The sequence below is a fragment of the Cavia porcellus genome, unplaced genomic scaffold, assembly GCF_034190915.1.
Source record: "Cavia porcellus strain 051 isolate PalLab524CR breed Dunkin Hartley unplaced genomic scaffold, mCavPor4.1 scaffold_11, whole genome shotgun sequence".
Lineage (NCBI taxonomy): Eukaryota > Metazoa > Chordata > Mammalia > Rodentia > Caviidae > Cavia > Cavia porcellus.
In genome coordinates, this window is record NW_026947494.1 from 26,278,442 (window position 1) to 26,301,564 (window position 23,123).

At 38.7% G+C, this 23,123-nt stretch overlaps 1 protein-coding gene across 1 annotated transcript; it reads left to right on the plus strand.

The window, feature by feature from the left end:
* The first annotated feature begins 122 nt into the window (after nucleotides 1-122).
* Nucleotides 123-22,985, plus strand: CUNH5orf22 (chromosome unknown C5orf22 homolog). The gene is made up of 9 exons (XM_003470234.4): nucleotides 123-277; nucleotides 1,408-1,553; nucleotides 4,477-4,626; nucleotides 6,607-7,045; nucleotides 8,404-8,466; nucleotides 8,709-8,830; nucleotides 11,509-11,575; nucleotides 17,904-18,043; nucleotides 21,033-22,985. Exons 1-9 carry the CDS (start codon nucleotides 197-199, stop codon nucleotides 21,163-21,165), a joined length of 1,341 nt encoding a protein of 446 aa, XP_003470282.1. The 5' UTR covers nucleotides 123-196; the 3' UTR covers nucleotides 21,166-22,985.
* The last annotated feature ends 138 nt before the right edge of the window (nucleotides 22,986-23,123 follow it).

The following is a 23,123-nucleotide window of genomic DNA, read 5'->3' on the forward strand; positions in this document are numbered from 1 at the left end:
TGCGGTGATTGGTGCATTAACAAGAGCGATGGACATTTACACCAATCCTCCACTTCAAACGCCCTGGTGCCCGCCCCCAACTTCTACTCCTCCAATCCAGAAGCGCAACCGGGTGAGCGCGCGTTTCCGTCGCGGGAGGGCGGTGGAGCAGCAGCTGGGCGTTCTAGGTGGTCGCGCGGCGCCTGGAACTGTGGGCATGGGTGACTCGGCGGGACCGCGCGTCTCCCTGCGGCGCTACCCCGAGCTCCCGGTGTGGGTGGTGGAGAATCATCAGGAGGTGAGTGGGTGGCTGCCCTAGTCTGGTGTCCTCGGCTTGCGACTGACCTTGCTTCCCGCTGTCCCCAGCCGCACTACTTGTGCACTGCCGTTTTGGTAGGAGGCCGACACTGGGAGCTCGCGTACACCACACGGAAACAGAACTCGTATTATCGCGTGTATGTTGTGTATCTTTGTCCTTTAACGCGGTGCCCACACAGTGGCGCACGCCTGTAATCTGAACGCGCCGGAGGTCGAGACAGGATTGTACCCAGCCCCGAGTACGAGACCAGCTTGGAATATGTAGTGAGCTCTTGTTTCGAAAAAAGAAAGAGAAAAAAGGGATGTGGGCAGTGCCAAGAAACTATTGACAATAAAAGATGTTTCCATTTCGTGACTGTGCTGCTGTGTAGTAGTAAAATTTATTCCTCAATCTTGATTTCTGGAAGCCAGAGAAGGAGATCCATAGATCTGAGGAATTTGTTTAATAGTAACAAAAACCGTGGAGGTTTCTGGATATAAAAAAAATGAGAGAGGTAATAAACCCCTTGCCTTAAATGCTTGACCTCGATCCGCAGCACCATACAAAATACATTTTTAAAAAGAAGAAGAGAGATGTACTGGTGGAGAAAGTTAAGAGAAAACAAAGAGTTGGGTTTCCCGGGACCTAGAGCTACCGTCTATGAGCATAAGAGAGGACCAAAGTGTTGGTGAGGTGGTACTTTCAAATTCAGTGTTACTCTTCGAACTCTAGAGGATATAAGGAGCGAAGAACCTTACAAACTGCCAAACTCAACGCTGACACCCCAAAGGTACTGAAAAGACCCCAAGATCTGGGAAACTAAAAACAGTTAGTGCTAGAATGGGCATTAACTGTTCTTGAGCCCTAGTGCCGATCTGCTTTCCTGAATTAACTATTGGATTTGAGATGAGGGCCGGAAGACACCTAGAGATCAAATTGGAAGTTCTCAGGAAAAAATAGGGTTCATTTGAACCATCTACCACTAACCAATTTTGTATTCTTCCCACTTTTAACAATTTGGTGTACTTCAAATTATGTGCAGTTACATTCAATGTTGTTTTTCCTGTCTGTACTTGAGTGTGCTCGTGATTCCAGTGCCAATTCCGAATCTGCACGTGTGTCTTTTACAGGTTCTGCCTTCCATATATCGGGCTATAGGATCAAAGCATCTTCCTGCCAGTAATATAAGTTTTTTACACTTCGACTCCCATCCAGACCTCCTAATTCCTGTGAATATGCCAGCAGACACCGTATTTGACAAGGAAACACTGTTTGGGTAATGTGATTTTCATTAATAGTCTTTTATTTTGTCCTAGTTACTTTTCTCTTGTTGCTGAGACAAAATACCGGACACTCAAAGGGTGAAAGGTTTATTTAGCTTATAGTTTATAAAAGTTTCAGTTCGTAATCAGCTGGTTCCAAGGCAGGGTGGCACATGGCAGAGGGTAACAGTTCATGATGGGAGAAGACAGGAAAAGCAACAAGCAAGAGAGGAAGATAAGCCTCTTTCTGTCCCTTATAGTGCATCGAGTCTACCAGGATGAAGGGCAGTGCCAATCCAGACAGTGGACTGATCCATTAATCACCCACCCATTTATATTTGGAATCCCAGCATTGCATTGTGAATCAGCCACACACTAGATTCAGCCATCTTGAAACAGCTCTGTGACCATCTTTAGTTTCGGGAACATGTAGACGCAAACCATAACATATGTATTTGAAATATACTTTTTTTGGTATGCTTTTTTTTGAAAAATATACCTTTTTTTTTTTGGAGTATATGATAAACAGTCAAGGGACACAGACTTCACCAAATCCTTAGATTCACTTTTTATTTGCCTTTTTCATTTTACTCAGAACAAGTTACAACAATTGTTTTCTTAAAAAGAGTCAGATAAAAAAAAAATAAACAGATGGTGAATATTTTCAGTTTGCTGGCCATGTATTCTATGTAATCACTACTTCTGTCTTTGTTATGTGAAAGCCCATACATGCTGTGTAAACAAAAGGCAAGAACTGTGTTTTCATAAAAGTTTATCTAGAAAAATGGCCCAGCTATTATTTGCTAAGCTCTCTTTTAGAGTATAGCACTTACACAATTTGAAAAGACTTTACTAGTGATCTGGGAAAGTTCTCCCTTGTTCTCTCTGTTAAAATCTGAATACTGACATATTAGAAAATGTGTCTTACTGATGCAGTTCAATAGTAATATGAGCAGCACATTTTTTTTTTTAAAGGAAATGTGTATTCAACTTTTTTGAAGAAAGTGGGTACCACTAATCAAACTTCACATTTGCCAGGCAGGCGCTGCATTTCTGAGCTGTATCCCCAGCCCTAAGCAGCACATCTTAATTCATGTATCCTTTATTCAACTATTGAGCTCCTTTTCCTTCTCAGTTTATTTTTGGTTCACAAATCCTATTGGCTTTTAGTTGTATAGAATCATAGAGATGGAATTGGAATTGGGAATTACTGCTCTGCCTTCAGAGAGGATCATATCTAATATATCTCTCATGATGACATACTTCCCTCTTTCTGTATAATATAGTTCCCTGAAATTCTGTCTCTATTCCTTCTTGGATACAGTTGTTAATTGATTAATTTTACCTGCCTTCATCTCTTTCAGTTGACCTTTTCCAAAACCTCAAATCGCAATACTACCTCAAATCATAGCATTAATTTTTTGGTTTCTTTGTTTTGGGTTTTTTTTTGGTTTTTTTTTTTTTTTTTTCTTCTTTTTGAGACAGGGTCTCTCTTATGTAGTTCATACTGGCCTTGAATTCACTTCGTACCACAGGCCATCCTTGAACTTGTAGCAGTCCTAACTCAGCCTCCCAAGTGCTGAGATACAGGCATGCACTACCAAAACACTAATTCCTAAAGAAATGTGGTAGCTCTACTGTTGGTCCTTACTTGCTTTTATATTTGGAAGTTTTATATTTTACAAATTAGAAAAAAATGAAGCAGATATGCTTTAGGTATTGACATACACCAGATCATTTATGAAAACTATATTTTTCAAAACTAAAAGTACCGTAAGTGCTGGGCATGGTGGTATACTCCTATAATCCCAGCACTCAAGAGGCTAAGGCCAGAGGATCACCGTGAGTTCAAACTATACAGTAAGTTCAAAGCCAGCCTGCACTGCATAGCAAGACCCTGTCTACATTTTAAAAAAAAATTAAAATCTTAAGTGAGAACAGTTTAACTTCTTGTGGGTTTCTTTAATATTTCTCTTTATAGAAGATTGCTGGGTTTTTATACCTGTTTTTGTATTCAATCTGTCACCGTATGCTTTGGCTTATCTTTATGATGACTGTCCAGGCTCTCCAGACATACAGTTGAGAAAAAGGAATTTTCATAGACTTTTCAGATATTTATAAATATTTATTGATACTGCACTAAAACTTGACAGGTGACAGTTCCTTAAAGCCTTCTGGAATCGAAACCCTAACAGTTCAACCTTCAGTCTAAATAAAAATACTTTATTGATCACTGTTTCTTTCTTTCCTTTTCTTTCTGGTGTTAGATTGAACCCTGGGCCTCTGCACGGAGCTGTATCTCCAGCCCTTTTTTATCTTTGAGACAAGTTCTAGCCAGCTTGCTATAAATTGCATAGGCTGGGCCTGAACTTGCCAGCCTGCTCTGCCTCCCAGAGTGCTGGGAGCACCACCACAGCTGGCTTTGATCATGCCTTCTTTCAAGTAAAATGATATTTGGTTTACAGTTGAAACACAAATGCTTTTCTTTGGGGCAACCATTGTACTTCAAGAAGTGATCTCTATGCACCTGTTTTGCCACACAGAATATTTAAAAATATGTGCTCACAATCAATCATCAGTAAAATCAGGAGTAGTCTTCAGTGAAGCTAGCTGCTGCTACTTTTTTTTTTTGTACTAATCCTTCATAATGGAAAATAACAATGACTACATATAGATTTTGTGCTGTTGTATTGATTGCTCTTAGGGTATCAACTCATTCCTGCTCTTGAACCATTGGGACAAATGTCAATACAATAAAAAAGAGAAATAATACCTTCGTATGTTTAAGAAAATAGTGGGCATCCTGAAAAAGGTTCCCGAGGCACCATACTCTGGGACCGGCTATCTTAGAATTCTTTGGATGAATAAAAAATTCCGTGGATGAAGTGACATTCAGGAAAATACATCGTCATTTTAATGGTACTCTTTCTTTTCCAGAGAGTTAAGCATTGAAAATTGGATTATGCCTGCAGTTTATGCTGGCCACTTTTCTCACGTCATGTGGCTTCATCCCACGTGGGCACAACAAATCAGAGAGGGAAGACACCATTTTTTTGTAGGCAAAGATACTTCGACCACGACAATCAGGTAATCTCATATTTATAAGTGTGAAAGGATCTGAGTGCTTCTTCTTACTTTGGTTTCCTGTAACTTCCTAATCTCTGTACACAAATAGGGTCAGGTTGAGCCTTAACCCTCCAAAATATAATGTGTTAAGTTTAACAGAAATGAGAAAGCAAAATTATGTAAGTTTGTGTTTTTATTTTTGGGGTGGATTTTGTTGTTGTTAATAAATCCCCAAAGACTAAATTGGTAGATTGTAAGTTTTAATTTTATTAATATGATTAGTTTTAGTTAATTATTAGTCTCAATTCTTCTGACTTGAGTTACATGTTCCTGTTTTTGTTGTATAACCTATTTAACCAATGTTTTTTATATATTGTGATACTATAACAATTTTTAAACTATCAGTATGCACTTTGTAAGTTCTCTTGCACTGAGATGACTATTTTAAGCATTATAATCACAACTTGCTAGAATTTGAAGACTAGTGGGATAAAATAGTAATACATGGAAAGTGAAATAGTCTTTCTTATTGAAAATGATACTTTTTATTCCTGCATTAACATAAATTTACTGGGATGTGCTGTTATCATTTGCACAGATAACTTTGTTATGGTATGAAATGTGATATGGATGTATTATAAAATTTGAAAGAAAGATTAGGAGTCAATATAATAAAACTGGTCTAAGTGAAAGTAAATTTTATAAGTGAGTGCGCCTAATTTAAAATGCAAAATGAAATAATTTTACATGATTTGACACAGCATTTGAACAACAATATTTGGAGTATTTATCTTATGATTTTAGTTAATCCTGCAAGTAAAAATTTATTGAATGAGCACTGCATATATGCAATCTGAGATTCTACGTGCATTATATAAACAAGATAAATGTAAAATTTCTGTTACTGCAGACAACATACATTTAGGTTGGGGATAAAGCCTTTGTGTTTCTTAGGATGGTATGGTCTTTAATAAGCTTGAACATCAGTTGATAATGGCATAAATATTTTTTTGTACAATTGTGCTAGGTGTGGGCAGGTGGGAAGTGAATACTGTCATTTTTGCTTGATAAGGGTATCTCTGGAAGAAATACTGACTCTACTGATGTAAGTATTTGGCAAGGCACAATATAGTTGAAATGCCAAGAACATGCCAGTATATCTGGAATCAGAAACTCCACTGGACGTGGTGGCATGCCTGTAGTCCTGGATACTGGGGAGAAGGATCCCCAGGCTCCCCTGAGGCGAAGAGTTGAGGGTCCAGCCTGGGCAACACAGTGATAGGTGAGAGAGGGAGAGTAGAGAGAGGGGGAAAGGGAAAAGAGTAAAAAGAGAGAGACCGGTCTACAACCTGTGGATTGTGTGCTCCAAGTGCATGGATAGTTTAAAATTGATTTTCGCATTGAAAATATAGTTGTATGGAGTTTAATAAAACCTACTCTGATGATGGAGCTTCTCTTAAGAGAAATTATTTCAAGTTATAACTTTAATGTTAAGTGCTTTCAGATACAGATTGAGCTGGTCTGAAAGAAACCAGAGTAGCACTGGCTTAAACAAAGGGATTTTTTTCTTTCTGATGTTAGAGTTCACTATACACAGTCCAGCCCTACATGGCAACTCCACAGTGGGGGAACTCTTCTTTGTGTTCATGTTGTACTGTCTTGAGTGTCCTCTACTCCAAGGTAACTTGCCTCTTCAGTTTGCTGTCAGGCAGCGGAGAGCAGGAAAGCAAGGCTCAGGACACTTTGCCTCCATTCAGAGCCACGGCCAGCATTTACTCAAGTGGCCATAGGTGGCCTCTGAATTGTACTCTTCACTTTGGGCAGGTGAGTGCCCAGCTGAGAATATAGAGAATGATATTTCTACAGAAGAACAGGAAGAACAAATGCTTATGATGACTCACAATTTTTGTCAAATATATCTCTTCTTGAATCTGTAACACCATAGCAAAATGTCAGCTAATTTGTCCATTCTCCTTTAAAATAATTTTTTCTCTGATCCAGGGTCACAAGCACAGATCATTACTTCCTAAGTGATGGTCTCTTTGTTCCTGAAGACCAGCTGGAGCACCAAAAACCATTACAATTGGATGTAATTATGGTGAAACCTCATGAACTTTGTGCCAGTCAAGGAGAAGATGCTGCAGTACCTTCTGCAAAGAAGCCCAAGCTGGCACCGGAAGGTTTGGAAAACACTGCCGCTGTCCACTGTGACTGTCCTTCAGGAGAACTGGAGAAGGACGCGGGGGCACAGAGCACGGGCCAAGCGTGCCAAGAGCCGTCATCTTTGTGTTTTTGTTCTTTCGAAAGTCAACAGTGTCCAACCACAGCCTGCACTCAGGAGATTCTGGAAATTTTGAAGAAAAGCAACGATGCATTTGTTTTAGATATTGACTTAGATTTTTTTTCAGTCAAGAATCCCTTCAAAGAAATGTTCAGTCAGGTAGATACTTTTTAAAACATAGATCTTGAGAGTTGTATGGCATTTCTCTAGATTTGAGCATAAGAAACTTTACGTAGAAAGCCAGTTGGTAATTATTTTAGGTTTTGGAAGCTATACTATGCCACAAACTCTTCTTTTTAATCTTTTAAAATTATCAAAAAAAATAAAATAAAATTATTTACAGCTTGAGCCTCCCTAATTCCAAAATCCAAAATTCAGTGTCTTTTGAGAACCACAATGAAATGCACTAGTTATGTCAATTCAGAATATCCAGAAATCTCCAAAACCTGGTGGGGCATCCAGGTTCTTTGGGAGGCAGAGACAAGACAATCACAAATTTGGGCCCAGCCTGAGCACCTTAAGCTACTTAACAAGACCCTATCTCAAAATTTTAAAAAAGGCTGAACATGTGTAGCATAGTCCAAAGGCTTAATCCCCAATATTTAATCCCCAATACCACTCCCCCAAAATATTTTTGGTCCTAAGCATTTTGGATAATGGATACTCAATCTTTATTTAACTTTAGAATTTGGTAGGTATGTTTTTAATATAGAAAAAGATAGTAGAGAATTCTGTTTATTTCATCTGTTGTTATAAACTGTCATCTTGGGAAAGTTACTTAATCTTGTATCTGCAGTCTTTCAAGTATAAGTAAACTGGGAATAATAGTCACGCCTGGCTGGTCAAAGAGATAGCTCAGTGTTAGGGTACGTGCCTAGCATGTAACAAGACCCCGTGTTTGATCCCTAACTCTGAAAAAGTCCTATGATTGTTGGGGTTAATAAAGCACTGGGCATGATGCTAAACATTGTGTTTGGTAAGTTTCAGTTCTTAGATATGACTTCTTTCTAGCGGTAGCCTTAAGTAGGCTTATTTGGACTAAATGTATTCACTATGTAATGAAACTATCTGGTTGTGCCAACCAAGAGGAGCGAGGTATTACCCCACAGAGTCCGGGGACAGCAGGCATCTTCTTTAGTGTGGAACCTCCTGACACAGGTTTTGTGGTTGCTAAGTGCTTCCAGCTGTGTGTCTGTGCTCCATTTTTTATAAACAGCTAAAGTTTATTAAGATCCTGGAATATATCCATCTACATGATGGGGTGTTATTTTCATCTCCTAACTGGTGTAGCTACCCAGTGTTCTGTGGTGACTGTTTAGACTTCATTGTCCTTGCCAGCTGGGTAAGAGTTGCCCTGAGGAATTTCTGTTTACAATAGAAATCTGTAGTATACATTTTGCCTGATTGTCCCAAACAAATCATAAATTTTCTAAGATGCTCTCTGTCATACAGAAGTCTGTCCTTCACTTAAAGCATATCACTGAAAAAAAATTAACGTTAGCTGTTTTGTTTTCTAGGAGGAATACAAAATCTTACAAGAGCTCTACCAATTTAAAAAGCCTGCTAGTAACCTATCTGAGGTACCCACCGTTTGTTTCTTTTGGATTTTACGCATTTATCACTTGTTGAGTAGTGTCTTGTAACTTATTAGCGTGGTCTTAAAAGATTGTCTGAATTTTGTGTGTGTGTGTGCACACATGTGCATCTATGTTTATTGGTCAAGCTCATTATATGAAATAATGCGTTTTTTTCATTATAACAAGATTTCACTTGTTTTTTGAAAGAATAACTGTATATTCTCAGCTTTTCAATATATTTAAAGGAAGATTTGGTAGATATCGTTGATACTCGAATTCGTCAATTGGAAGACTTAGAGGCAGCTTTTGCTGATTTGTGTGATGGTGATGATGAGGAAACCGTACAGAAATGGGCTTCAAACCCAGGGTAAGGCTCTAAAACGTTTTCTTTGTTTCCAAATCTGCTAATTTTCAGTCCTAACTATATTCCTAAATTTGTTAGATCAGTTGCTTTTAAAAATGACTATTTAACCTGGTTTGGCGACACACACATTGGGACACTAAGGCAGGAGAGGAGGATTGCAAGTTAAGAGTCGTGCCTTGGCAGCTTAGCAACTACTGTGGTTTGTGTTTGGATGTCTTCCCAAAGCTTCATGTGGTCATGAGTGGTGGGCCTTTCAAAGGCAGCTGAGTCTAGCATTTGTGATTGGTTCACTGTCTGGTGCTGGGAGTGGCAGTGTGAGTGCTGCACCCATCCAGGAGCAGGTAGCAGCACCAGTGTAAGGGAGGGAAGGAAGCATGCTTCCCCTTTAGCCCTTTTTGCTTTTGTCGCCTTTGGTACCTGCTGCCAACATTAATGGCTGCCCCTTATGCCACACCACCCTGCCTTGGAACCAGCTAAGTATGGACTGAAACCTTCAAAAATGTAAGCTAAACTTTTCCTTCTATCATTTTGGGCATCAAGCCTTTTGCCTTGGCAACGAGAGAAAACTAACCAAGACAGCAACTTAGCAAGATGCCTCCTCAAAGAAAAAAGGGTTAGGTTTTTAGCACAGTGTAAAGGCCCTGGATTTAATCCCCATTGCCAGAACAAAAGAGTTACTACTCTATTTCAACACCAATAGTAGCATTTATTGAATGTTTTTAGTGTGATTTGTATCTAAGGATTTCCCTTGAATTGTGTCCTTGTTTTCCCTATAATAACGTATGGATACATTATTACTGTGTTCATTTAATAGATGAGGAAACGAAGGCACGGTGTAAGTAGATTTCCCAAAGTCACATCATAAGTGGACATGTAGTTGTGTAAGTGCTGACCCTAAGCATGTTATGGTAGAACATACAGAGAATTAAAAATGAGTACCTGGGTAGTCCCTGTTCTAAGTAGAATAAGAAAGAAAAAAAAGTAAACCTATCAATAGAGAAGTAAATTACTTGACAAGTAAATTGCAATAAGAAAATTGCCCTTTAAAAAAAAAATAAAATAAAATAAAAATAAAAATAAAAAAAAGAAAATTGCCCTTTAAGACTAGCTCAATGAAAGAATGATAAATGTTTGAGGAAATGAATATTTGTACCAGTTACCCTAATCTGATCACATAATATTTACATGAATAGAAGTACTGCATGATTCCCTATAAATATGGACGGTTCTAGGTCGACTTTAAAAAAAAAAAAAAAGATAGCCTTGGTATAAGTAATGGAGTTTATCTTCAGTCTGTTCACGACATGAGGGAGGAAGGTTTGAAGACCAGATTCTTCATCTAATCACTTATGTCAACATGATTTTCACATGGTCAGCATTACTTTGAAAACATAAAAAGTCCTGTGAAACCTGGCGTGGAAAAATACAGTTACTTTTCTCTAACTAGACCAAAAAACTATAAGCCATTAGATAAAATTTGTATCCTCATACACATGGGAAGACCAGACTTATTTAAAAGTTAGTCACCCACAAACTACAGTGAACAGTTTCTTATAAGACATCAGTTGTATTATAACATACAATCAGAAGTTAGAATCATAGTGTGTTTAGGTCAGAATATAAACAACCCCTTAGATTTGTCATGTGATGCTTACTGAAATTGATTAATCAATGAGCAGGTCATGGTGGCACATGCCTTTAATGCCACCACTCTGAGAAACAGAGGCAGGAATATAGCAAGTTTGAAATATAGGAATATAGCAACCCTAGGGCACTTACTAAGATCTTCTCTCAAAGTTTAAAAATTGAGGATAGAGAGGATGCAGTACAGGATCGTGGTTGCCTCTGGAGCAAGGAATCCTGGCTAAAAGACACCTTTGTTTGCAATTCAGCATACTCCCTGTAAATTTTATTTTCAAATATTCAGATATTCCTGAAATGTAAATATCACAAAGCTTGCATAGTTGTCATTTAGGAAAGCAGTGGTGTGGAAAAATAATTTATAATAGTTTAGTCACATTTTTGGCAAATACTGATCAGACAATTTAACATCAGCTAATGTCTTTTCAGTATAGGAAATTCTTTTTTTTTGTCTTTTTCATTTTTATCAGTACCAGGGATCGAACTCATGACTGCACACTTGCAAGGAAGGTGCTTATGCCGCTGAGCTAAATCCCCAGCCCCCAGTGTAGGGAATCTAAAATTAGTTTTTTTGAAATTAGAGGAAGAGAAAAGCATTACAAATATGAGTTCTAGAAGTATTGAAGAGTACCCACTATTTTGTGACTTCACAAAGTCTCAAGCCAAGTTTAAAATAAACAGTGTTAGAAATCACTTGTAGCTACCTTAGAATCCAGGGTCTAGAGCTTAAAGCAGCCCCTCCCCAGACCGGGAGCATGCCAGGTAGCTCGGCAGCACCTGCAGGCAGCCCTGTGGTGGGCTCGGAGGCTCAGGGAGACCAGGATGGAATGGTGGGGGCGAGAATAGCTCACAAAAACCTGGTAACACAGTAAAGAACATTGATTTCTTGTATTTTAAGGTGATATTCAAGCAACTTTATCTTTCATTCCTAAATGTCACAGCAGCATGTTGTGCATGGTGGGCGTTAAGTGTATCATTTGCTACACAATGTTAGTCGATGTGGTTGTGGTGTCTAATTCAGTGGGTTGGCTTTTTTCCAGAATGGAATCACTAGTTCCACTTGTACAGAGTTTGAAAAAACGGACGGAAGTGCCTGACTATGAAATGGTAAATGTTTCTCTTAAAGTGCAAAACTGACCTTTTTTTAAAAAGGCAGTTTTTTTAGTAGAACAGTTTATTTTTTGTTAAAATGTTTTTTATTTGTGTTCCTTAATTACTGAGAAAAGAAATGTGAAAAAAAAAAAAAACATTGTTTTTAGAAACCAGAATACTGCAAGAGTTTTCTAGGGAAACCATTCTTTTCTCAATTTTATATATGATGCAAAACTACTGTTAGTCTTTTTCAATTTTGTTGATAGAACTCTCTCCACCAAAGAGTAATTTCAAAATTTCTTATTGATTCCAGTCTATATTCCTTTTGTCTTTTCTTCTTCTCTCTCTTTTTTCTTTTGGTTTTTTTTTTTTTTTTTTTTTGGGTACTGGGGCTTGAACTCATGACCTCACACTTGCCAGGCAGGTACTTTTAAAAAGTTAGTGATTATAGAAACCAAAAGAGAAAAGATAGGATATGTACACCCATGTTTATAGCAGTACAATTTGTAATAGCTAAATCTTGGAAACAACTTAAATGCCCATTGACTGAGAAATAGATTTTAAAAGATGTGGTATTTTTATACAGTGGAGTACTACTCAGCTATAAAGAAGGATCACATTGAGGCTTTTATAGGTAAATGGATGCATCTTGAGACCATACTCAAAAGTGAAATAAACCCACATGTGTAAATACCATGTTGTCACCTAGAGTAAGAAACTGAAAGAGTAAGTAAGATACAAAATCTTTTTAGTGAATATTGTGAAGGTGTAAGAAACTCCTCAGAGGGGAAAAAAATAACTCAGGGAAAAGGAAAAAAGGAGGAAGGGAAAAGAAAAAAGATATAAATTTGTAAATATATACTTAAGATAGGTAAGATGATTCTTTTTCTAATTCTATTAGTTCTTGGAACAAAACAGTTAACATTTGTAGGATTAGATCAGTTTTGCATGACTAGCTGGTAATCTAGTAATTTTTGAAGATAATTACGCAAATTTATCAGCTTGTTTTTAAAGCCTGTTTTATTTTGGGGGGCTCTTTGTAATTATTATTTATTTGTCTCGTTTCTTGTTTTTTCTTGTATTTTGTTTTTTTTTTTTTTAATTTTACTTAAGGAGAAAAAAAAAGCAGAGAAAGGGTACAAGTTATACAGATTTACAGAAAAAAATAAACAGTAGGAAATCACTAGTTAATGGATTACATATTGTCATCTTAGAAATAATTGTTCAAGTCACAAAATTAAAGCTTGTAGAGTGGACATTCCAACAATGATACTGCAAACAGTTCTGTTCAGTGATCCAATAAAACTCAGTGATATCATTTTCTATCTTATACACTTAAATATACATGCAAGTTATATCATTTAGAGCACTTTCTTTTCCTCTCTTTTGTACAATGACTATTACACATTTTGGGCTTTATTGCTCCCACGGTTCTTATTACTTTTTTGGAAGAGAGTAAAACCAAATGTGACATAACAAAACAGAGTCGGTCAAATCAAAAAGGTGGACATAATAGATAATGTAAAAACATAATACAAGGTGATCAACAATGGTTACCATAATGCCTCCCGCTATCTGTAATAGAATTGCCTATATCATCAGTTATAATAAAATTGAACAAAACAGTAAAGAACAAAACCGACAAAACCAAAACATTGGAGACATTGTAGGTCTTCAAAAGTAGATAAAAGTCAACGAGAATGGGCGTCATAATGAATCTCACTATCTTCAAAGCTGTTGCCTAAACTTTCGAACCTGGTACTATCCAGCAAAACAGAATAGGAGGGGGACATCAGTCAAAAACAAGATGGTGAGAGTAATACAGGGCTTTAAATCAAGATAATGGAAAGTCAAAGGGGGTTACTATAATATATCCTGCTATTTTTTTCCTTTAATTAAAAGGATAAAAATAAAAAAGTAAATAATGGAGTGGAGATTGAGATAAAAGAGGGCATAACAGCAAAACAGCGCAGATCAAAACATAACCATTTAAGCAGAATAGTGTTTCACCACAAGATAATCCTGACATAAAAGTAGTTACCATATTGTCTCTTTCCTTGAAATCCTTGAGTACAACTTCGTATACTGTAGCATTAAATATATCAAAACAATGTAAAACCATTTAAGAGAATGACAGCATTAAAGGGTATTTAGAATCAACTAACAGAAAATGAACAATGGTTTCTGTACAATCTCCTTGTCTTTAAAAGTTTTTGCTTATACTATCGTACATAATAAAATGGAATAAGATACAACCTGTTTAGACCAATGGAGACAGAAGAACAAAAGCTTGATGAGACTTCAAAACAAGATGATACTAAATCAGTATTACCTATTAAGATGTCATTTTCTCCAAAATAGCTGATCCTATCATCCAATCTTCTCTGCCTCATTTCTGTTGAGCTCTTTTTCTGTCATTAGTTGTCAGTTTGTCTTCTTCATTTTGTTCTCTACTCCATTCATTGTGGCCTCCCCGCCACTATTTCTGGATTCTTTGTATTTTTCTTTTTTTAGAATATCCTGCAATACTCTCTGTAGAGTTGAATTGGTGGTTGCAAATTCCCCCAGTTCCTCTTTATCCTGGAAGCACCTTGTTTTTCCATCAATTTCCAGGGACAGTTGTGCAGGATATCTCAATCTTGGCTGGATATTATTATCTTTCAAAGCTTGAATTATTTCCCCCCAAGCTCTTCGTGATTTGATGGTTTGTGCAGAGAAATCTGCTGTAATTCTGATGGGTGTTCCCTTGTAAGTGGTCTGTTTCTTGTCTCTTACAGCTTTTAATATTCTGTTCTTGTATTGAATTTCTGGAATTTTTATTATTATATGCCTGGGTGTTGCTCTGTTTGGGTTGTAGGTGGCTGGGGTCCTGTATGCCTCATACATCTGAGTATCTTTACCTTTTGCTAAATTAGGGAAATTCTCCTGGATTATTTCCGTGAGTAGCTTTTGTAGTTCATTTGTTTGTGTCCCTACTTCTTCTTTTATGTTCTTAATTCTTAAGTTATGGATCCTCTTATCATCTTCTTGTCTTTGTATTATTGCTGTTTGTTTCTTTGTTATTTTTAAGAAGTTTTTCATTTCATTCTCCCATGTTACAAATCTGCCCTCCAGTTCAGATAGTCTGTCCTTAGTTTCTTTCAAGCTGTTATGCCAGTTTTCAATAGAGTTTTTAGTTTCCTGGTAGTCCCTTTGAACCTGCTTCACATATTCTATGCTTTCTCTATTTTCTCCATCAAACAATTCTCCCCTCTTTTTCTGTTCTTCCATTCCACCATCCGTTTTTTCTTGGGTGGTGCTTAGCATTTCTCTAACTATTCTGCTTACTTCTAGCTTCAGGTCATTAATAACTTCATTCCTGAGTTGATCTATGAGGCTCTCTAGATGGCGCTTTATGTCTATTGGTGCGGTGTCCGCTTTTACCTGTTTCTCAGGATTAGGGGCCGAGGAGCCTTTCTTGTTGCTGCCTCTTCCCATATTCTTTGTTCCTTATATATGCAAGCTTATATAGGAGGCCCAGCTTCCCTCCCTGTCAGCCACAGCCTGATGGAATTGGGCCGGCTAGGTGTTCCCGCCCACCGCAACACACCAGGAAATTGTAGACCAGGCAGCCTACTCAGGGCCCTGCCCCTCCAGCCCACCCTCTCAGGCTCTGGGATCTGGGTTGGGCTAGTCTACTGGGTCCGCCAGCAGCGTCACATAGGCTAGGCACTTCTCACCAATCCCGCCTGAGAGGGGGATATGTGGCTGAAGTCGCCACAGCGCCCTGCTCCTGCAAGTCTGCCCAGTCCCAGAATGTCCTCCGCTGGAGTCAAACTTTGGTAGAGTGTCAGTTTCTCTCACTCACCTCACCACAAGTCAGTGCATGCCTCCCTGCCCGTCCTGTTTTCCACTCCGTTCGCAGATTTCCATTCTCAGAGCTTCCGTGCGTCTCTCTCCCTGCCGAGCCGATGTAGATGCAGCTGCCACACGGCGGGAAACCCAAACCGCGGCTTCCAGTGGCACAGGCTCCAGCCTCCACACTGAGGCTTTTCTGTTCCTGTTCTAGCACCAGGACTGCATTCCAAGTTGGTTTCTCTCAGCCCAGTTCGTTCCTGAGTCAGCAGAGCATATCTCCACCTGCTTATGTCTCCTTAGTCCGCACCATTCCTGGCTTCTGAGCCGAGTCTTTCAGAGAGCCTCCGGTAGTTGCTGTTATCTGTCCGCCATGTTCTCCCGGAAGTCTATCTTTTCTTGTATTTTGTTTTGTTTTGTTTTTCCCTCTAATTCACAAAGGATTGAGGTACAAGCATAGGCTTATACATGCCTAGAACTTCTCCTAAAGAGTTCACAAGAATTGATTTTATTACATATGATGGTATTAACAGCTACTTTGAAGAAAATGAGACAGTATGGTAGCCATTGCTGATTTCCTGTCATCTTGTTTCAAAGTCCAATATTGCATTTATTCTTTGTTTTGATTGGGTTTTAGTTTGTTTTTTATTATTTGATTGCAGTACGTGTGAAGATATGGACAACTATTTTGAAGAAAATGAGACTATGGTTGCACTGTTGATTTTCCTATTGTCTGGTTTTGAAGGCCTGTAATGCTTTTATTCTTTTGATTGGTTTTATATTACTCCATTTTGTTTGAATTCATTGTGAGTGAAGTTATGGACAGTTATTTTGAAGAAAGCAAGAGACACTTGCCACTGTTGATTTCCTGTTGTCTTGTTTTGAAGTCCTATGTTGCTTACATTGTTTTGTTCTGTTTTTTTTTTTTTTCTCTCTCTCTTTAAAATAAAATTTAAAAAAAGAGAAAGAGCTGTGGCTATTACGTTTGGAGTATGTCAGCTCTTTTTGTCAACAGTGGCCTAAATCCTGTGGCCAAAGACATTAAATCATAATTTTTTAGAGCATTGTGTAGTCTTCAAAACTTACTTTCTTTTGTTGTTTTACCTAGTACTTGGAATGAGAAAACTGAAGCTTAAAAATTCTGGTGACTTCTCAGATTTTATTCTTCTGAGACCTTTAACTCCTCTTCTTCCTCCTCCTCTTCCTCTTAGTCTGGTGCCTCTTTTGCTACAGTAAAAGGTGTTTAAATCTGTGGGATCCATCAAAGCATTGTATTTGAGCTGATATTTAAGTTATTAATGCTTGCTTTTTAAGAATAAAAATATCAGCAAAAGAACTTCTTGGTTAATACTGAGTTACTCCCAGATCCACTCCTGTTTACGAATGTTAAGAATAGGAGATGGAAGACACCCAGGTTTTGAAAATGCTTTGAGTTCATGTCATACTTTATATCTTCAAGCGGGTGTGCTTTCAGTATTGCATCTAGAATTTTTTATTGTTGGAGAGTTCTGCGCAGTGTTTTCGAAGAAAGGAATGATAGGTGTCCCATCAGATTATGTAGTCAACTGTGATATGCTTGTAGTTGCATGGTAAGAACACTTGGGTGGTTTGATTTTAGGAAGGAACGTGAAAAAGCCAAAACATTCAAGCTGATATTGCAGGATAGTAGCCTGTGAGCTTTCTTTCTAGCTTTCAGGAATATTTATGTTAATGCAAAGACTAGAACACCATTCATTTACACTTAAAGCATACAGATGCTGGCCGTGTATGATTATGCATAATGAATATACAAGAAAATAATGCATTAAATAAAAGACTTATCATCTCAAAGCTCTGAAGGTAGTATTAGGTACCTGTATTTAAAAAGCAAGTAATGTGATAAAAGAAAAAAGCAAGAATATTACAGTTTTATAGCAGCTTTTTTTTTTTTTTTTTTTTTTTTTTTTTTTTTGTCATCTTTTTCCTTTTTATCAGTATGGGGATTGAACTCATGACTGCCTGTTTGCAAGGCAGGCACTTATGCCGCTGAGCTAAATCCCCAGCCCCTATATCAGCTTTTAAACTCTAGATGAAATATAATTTTCCAGAAATTTTAAATTATCAAAAGTGACTCAGAACTCAGAGAAACTAAGTGAACCCATAATCAAAAACTCATGAAATACTAGTGCTAGAAAAGTAGGTCCAGATGAGCTTGTGGGCAGTTCTACCAAAACCTCAGAGAGCAGAAAACTCCCATGACTTACAATGTCTTAAGGACGGAAACAGTCCTATCCCATTAAAAAAATTAAAAGGTTTGTCAAAAGGGCCATTACTAATTAAAGAATCTTTTAAAATCAATGAAGTTGGTCGGACACTGTGGCACATGTCTGTGCTCCCAGCAAATTGGGAGGCTGAGGCAGGAGGATCGCTGTGAGTTTGAAGTCAGCCTGGGCTACAAAGTGAGTTCAAGGCCAGCCTCAAAAAGAAAAAAAAAAATCAAAATCTTACAATTTTTAATTCTTATTTTCAGGCTCACCAAGCTGGTCTAACCTGTGATTATTCAGAACTTCCTCATCATATCAGTACAGAACAAGAAATTGAGTGCCTCATTCAGTCTGTATATTGTTTACTGAGAAAATTACCAAAACCTACTCTTGTGACAATTGCAAGGTAAGTGTGGTAAGCTAAGTAACTGAGTATTTTGGGGCACTTAGTCTGAAGCAGTGCAGAGAAAATGAGAAACATAATAAGACAAATGAGGAGGTGGGCATGAAAGAACATCACAGGGCAGGGGTTTAGAGAATCTCAAACGAGAACAAAGAAGTGGGACTACTTTCATCAGTTCTGGCTGGGGGAGGAGTTTGGGAGGTGGGCAAAGTGACATTAACCGCTGATTTGAAGGAGCATCTGCCTGTGTAAAACAATTACCAGGGCTGGAGGTGGAGGCTTGGGTGTCTGTGGAGTCTTGGCAAGGGCCTGGCAAGGGCTCGGTGCGTGCACAAAAGGGAGTGGGAGGTTTATCTCAGGAATGAGACGGAGAGCCTGCAAGTTACTCTTGGAGAGATAAGTTGTTTCTCTGGTTCCGGTACCAAGTCGAGAGGATGTAGCCAAACCCAGGCTAACAGAACCTTTCAGTAACAACCCACCAAAGATGCCCACATTCTGATCCCTAGAACCTGTGAATATATTGACTTGTGTGGCACAAAAAACTTGTATGATTCACTGAGGGGTTTTGAGATGAGATTATCTGGATGGGCCCTGTAGTATCACAACAGTCCTAAAAAGTCAGAATTGGAGAGAGAGAGAGAGAGAGCGCATGCACACACGTGTGCAAGATGCTGCACTGCTGGACTGGAAGATGGGAAGCAGGGCCCAGGCTGAGGAGTGCTGGCGGCTGCTCGGAGCTTGGAAAGGCAGAGAACCGGCTCTCCCTGCATCAAAGGACACATTAGACTCCCATCTTTAAGCGTCACCGAACATAGCAATCACAGGTGCAGGCAGATACATATATTGTACCACTTTGCCATAATGACATGATTTTTCCAATTCCTGAACAAACTTTATTAAAGACCTAGACTTAAAAATCCAGTCTTCTCTCAATTCACAGAGTAGTTATACTCCTAAAAAATTTATTTATTTTTAATTCACTTTAAAAATATTTTGTCATATGTAAAACCATTGAGCTCTAAGCTTGATAAATTAAAACCAATTTCTCACAATTGCAAATATTTCGTGAACTTGAAAAATATGTAGGACAGTGATGCATGTTCAATTCTCCTGCATTTTACAAGCCTCTTACAGCCCCCTTGTCCTGATCACTTGACTGTCAATAGCATTCATCTAAAAATTATGATGGTCAGAAATGTACCTACCCAGCTGGGGTGTACGTCAGTGATAAAGCACTTGCCTGTGGGCCCTGCTACCGTAATAAACAAGAGTTAAAGATCTCATATTGCAGTGATACATTACCCGGGTTTATAGCAGTGTGATTCATAACCGCTAAATCTTTGAAGCAGCCTATATGTCCTTCAGGAGATAAATGGATAAGGAAATTATATGGAGTGGAGTACCACACTGCCATAAAGGATAAACTGAGTCATTTGTAGGAAAATGGATGCACCTGTTAAGTGAAATGAATCAGACACAAAAGCTTAAATATCTCTTGGCTTCTCTTATATAAGAAACCCAAAATATAAATAAAAAACAGTATAGAAAATAGGAAATAGATCTTTTGCAAATGAGAAGGGATGTTGAGGGAAAGGAGAAGAGGGAAAAAAAAGAATTGAGACTGTTGTAACACCCACAAACTCTTGACAGAGAATGTAATCATTATGTACTGCAATCGTGTACTAATAAAAAATTGAGGGAAAAATATACTTACAGATTTCTAGAACCTCCTCTTAGGAGTAACTTCCCTCCAGAACCATTCTGTTACATCTTATTTTGTTTTGTCTTTTAAGGCAGTGTCTCACTATGTAGTTCAGTGTGGACTTGAACTCACTGTGTAACTTAGGCCAACCTCAAACTAGTGGAGAGCCTCCTGTCTCAGCCTCCCAAGTACTGAGATTTCAGGCATGTTCCATCGCACCAACAGGAACCATTCTATAATGTTTAGAGAAATTATAGATTCTATAAATATCTAAAAGAAGTCAACATTTTGACAATATTGAAATCTCACATTTGAAAGACTTAATCTTTACATTTTTATATACAACACTTTCAGGATATAACATAACTATATATCAGTATTTGATAATTGCTCTCTGTCATTTACTTACTGTGTCTTAAATTTTCACCTCAGGTCATAAAAGTAACCTGATCACTAGAAAATGAAATGAATTTGCAAAGGTCTTACAGATTATTTTTTTGTTACGTCAGAAACACTTGTTTGAAGGATTAGGCTATCGTCCAGTTCCAGTTCCTTTACAGGGCTCTCTATGTCACTCTTCTCAGCCCGTACTCCAGTGGCTTCCCCCACCTGTGCCCAGAACCAGGTGACGCTGATCTCACGATCCAGCTGTAAGCAGTAGTACTACTTTAAGGGCCGGTGCGAGTCAGGTGATCCTGGTGAGATCTAGAAAGACTCCAGGGTGTACATTCTGCGCCACCCACTGACTCCTTTCCCCCACACAGCCTAAGAGACAGTGTTAGCACAGCACGACCCACATTTTATCTGTGACCAAGACATGGATCCTTTACATTGTGTAGTTAACAGATTGTCATAGAAGAAGACCCTTTTACCAGGTGGAAAGCCCTACTTTTGCATGTGCGGACAGAAGAAGAAGGACGAAGCCTGGCCACTGAGACGGCAGGCGCCAGTTCTCCAGTGATCTCTCCCTCTTGGGGGAGATCATAGCCCTGTAGCAGTTGAGTCAGACCTGCCACCTCACTTAGTAGCTACGTAACGTTGCACGACTGAATCTTTGGTTTAGATTTCTTCAAAGATGGTGTGTAGAGTTGGTGAGAAAATGAGAGAACTAAGTCATGTAAACACCTGACACAGGATAAACAGTCGCTTTCAGTTGTTGTTCAGGAATTCAGCCTGCCTGCGTGTCGGTGTTAGGTTGACACTGACCCAGGCAGGCCTTTCCTCTCTGCACAGTATGATTTTACCCTGTTTCATGTGCGTTCTTCTTCTTGTGCTTTCTCTGGCTTCCAGGTCAAGTCTGGATGATTACTGTCCTTCTGAACAAGTTGACACCATTCAAGAAAAGGTCCTGAAAGTGCTGCACTCCCTCTATGGGACTCTGGACACTCACCTGGTGTATTCAGCAGAGTCTGCCCCAGCCTGAAGCAGACAGAGCACCGGCTTCTACTACATCTTGCTGTAGTAACCAGATTTACATTAACTGATCTGTAATTGAGTCTTCCTTTATGCTAACTTCAGTTGAAATCACCAAATACTATCAGTTATTGAATGATGACTTTTTGTTTTACATCAGGTCTACTAACTCCAGTTGATAGAATTGTTGCTTAACTTTCTACCGTTCTCTTTATTTTTATGAGAATTTTTCCCTTTTCCTTGTAGATCAGTTGGACTGTGTAAGATTCATTCATGTGTTATTCATTCATCCAACTTGTATGTATTAAGTACATATGTGTGCCAGACATCACATGCGCCAGATGTATGGTGATAAATAGAATGGATAAAGCCCAGCCTCTTGGGGGAGATCCATGAGAAAGAAGTTACGGGCAGTGTTAAAGGAAAGGGCAACAAAGAACAAGTCTTGGGGCTGGGGATTTAGCTCAGCGGCATAAGCGCCTGCCTTGCAAGCAGGCGGTCGTGAGTTCGATCCCTGGTACCGATAAAAATGAAAAAGACAAAAAAAAAAACAAGAACAAGTCTTAGGCATACTCAGTACTAAAAGCACCTGGCATTATATAGGAAGGAATCATTCCCCAAAGTTACTATCAAAAACTTCATCGGTCTATACAGTGTTATAAGAAATCTACCTTTTTTGAGACAGGGTCTCCCTTGAATTCACTGTGCCCCTCAGGCTGGCCTTGAACTTGAGGCAGTCTTTCTGCCTCCCTCAGCCTCCCAGAGTGCTGGGGTTACAAGCTTGAGCCACCAGGCCCAGCTTTCAGCTGCACTTGTACAGTATTGAAGAGACCTGGCTAAGTAAATACAGGTCTTGGTCCCATTGTTAAGACCATGTACTGAGCAAAGTGTACTCTGGCAGAAGAGTGACTGGGTGATTTGGGCTGGTTTGAACCAGTCCTGTGAGTTCATTGCAGTTTTCTCTGGAGAGCTTTAGCTGAAAGAAACAACTTGAAGGACCAGAGCAGGTTGTTCCCCACTCACATTACTGCCAACAGGTATTTAACAGTATGAGTTCCTGCCTGACACTGTAACAGTGTTGATTTTGGAATTTCTTGTTTTCTCCATTTGCCAAAGCCCTCACCCCAGTATGCCATGTAACTACCTATTAACATCTCTTCCTTGATAGTAAAAGTTAACGTGGCATGTAGGAGAAAGAACCCCCGTCATCTTAGCGCAGCTTTTCATGTTGCACACAGCTTTCAGGCCTGCTGCATGAGCACCTGCAGCATTGCATGTAGCGAGAGCATAGGGTGTGATACTTGGTGGCTGATACTCAACTCGAGTACTCGTTGCTGTTGTCACTCACTAGATGGCACCAGACCCCATTTTTGAAATAATTCAGTTTTTGCTGTGAATTTTTCTTGTCACCAAGTTGATTTCGAAAGACTAATAGTATGGATGCTTAAACACTACATGCCAGAAAGATTATGTTCTTATAAAATAAGAATTGCAAAATTGTGCTATTTATTTTTAAATTTTGAAAATTCCTGTTGAGTTCTATAAATAGGCATTATTTTTATGAGTAAATTATTTTGTGTGCTAAAAGAAAAAGGTGTGTTTTAAGTTTTTTAAAAGATTTGAGATCTAATTGTTTCCGGTCTCAGTTTCTTGAGGGCATTGATTTGGAACTCTAATGTGATTCGTTGCAGTAACGCAGGTTGAGTAAATAGCATCAGTTTCTTTTATTGAAGACTCAGGTATTTTAGGTCTCATTTTTTAGGTCTGTGTGACTGTTTCCTGGAAGAATACTTCAGTCCCCTACTTATTAAATAAAACTAAATTACCAAATTATATCTGCTCATTCCAAAGTAGGAAGCTGTTTAATCAAGATAGCCTTCATTTGTGTTGTGAGTACAGTATGAAGCATGGGATTTGAAAACACTGAGTTAGACATAAGTGCTGGCCTAGGTCCGACTCTTAGTAAGT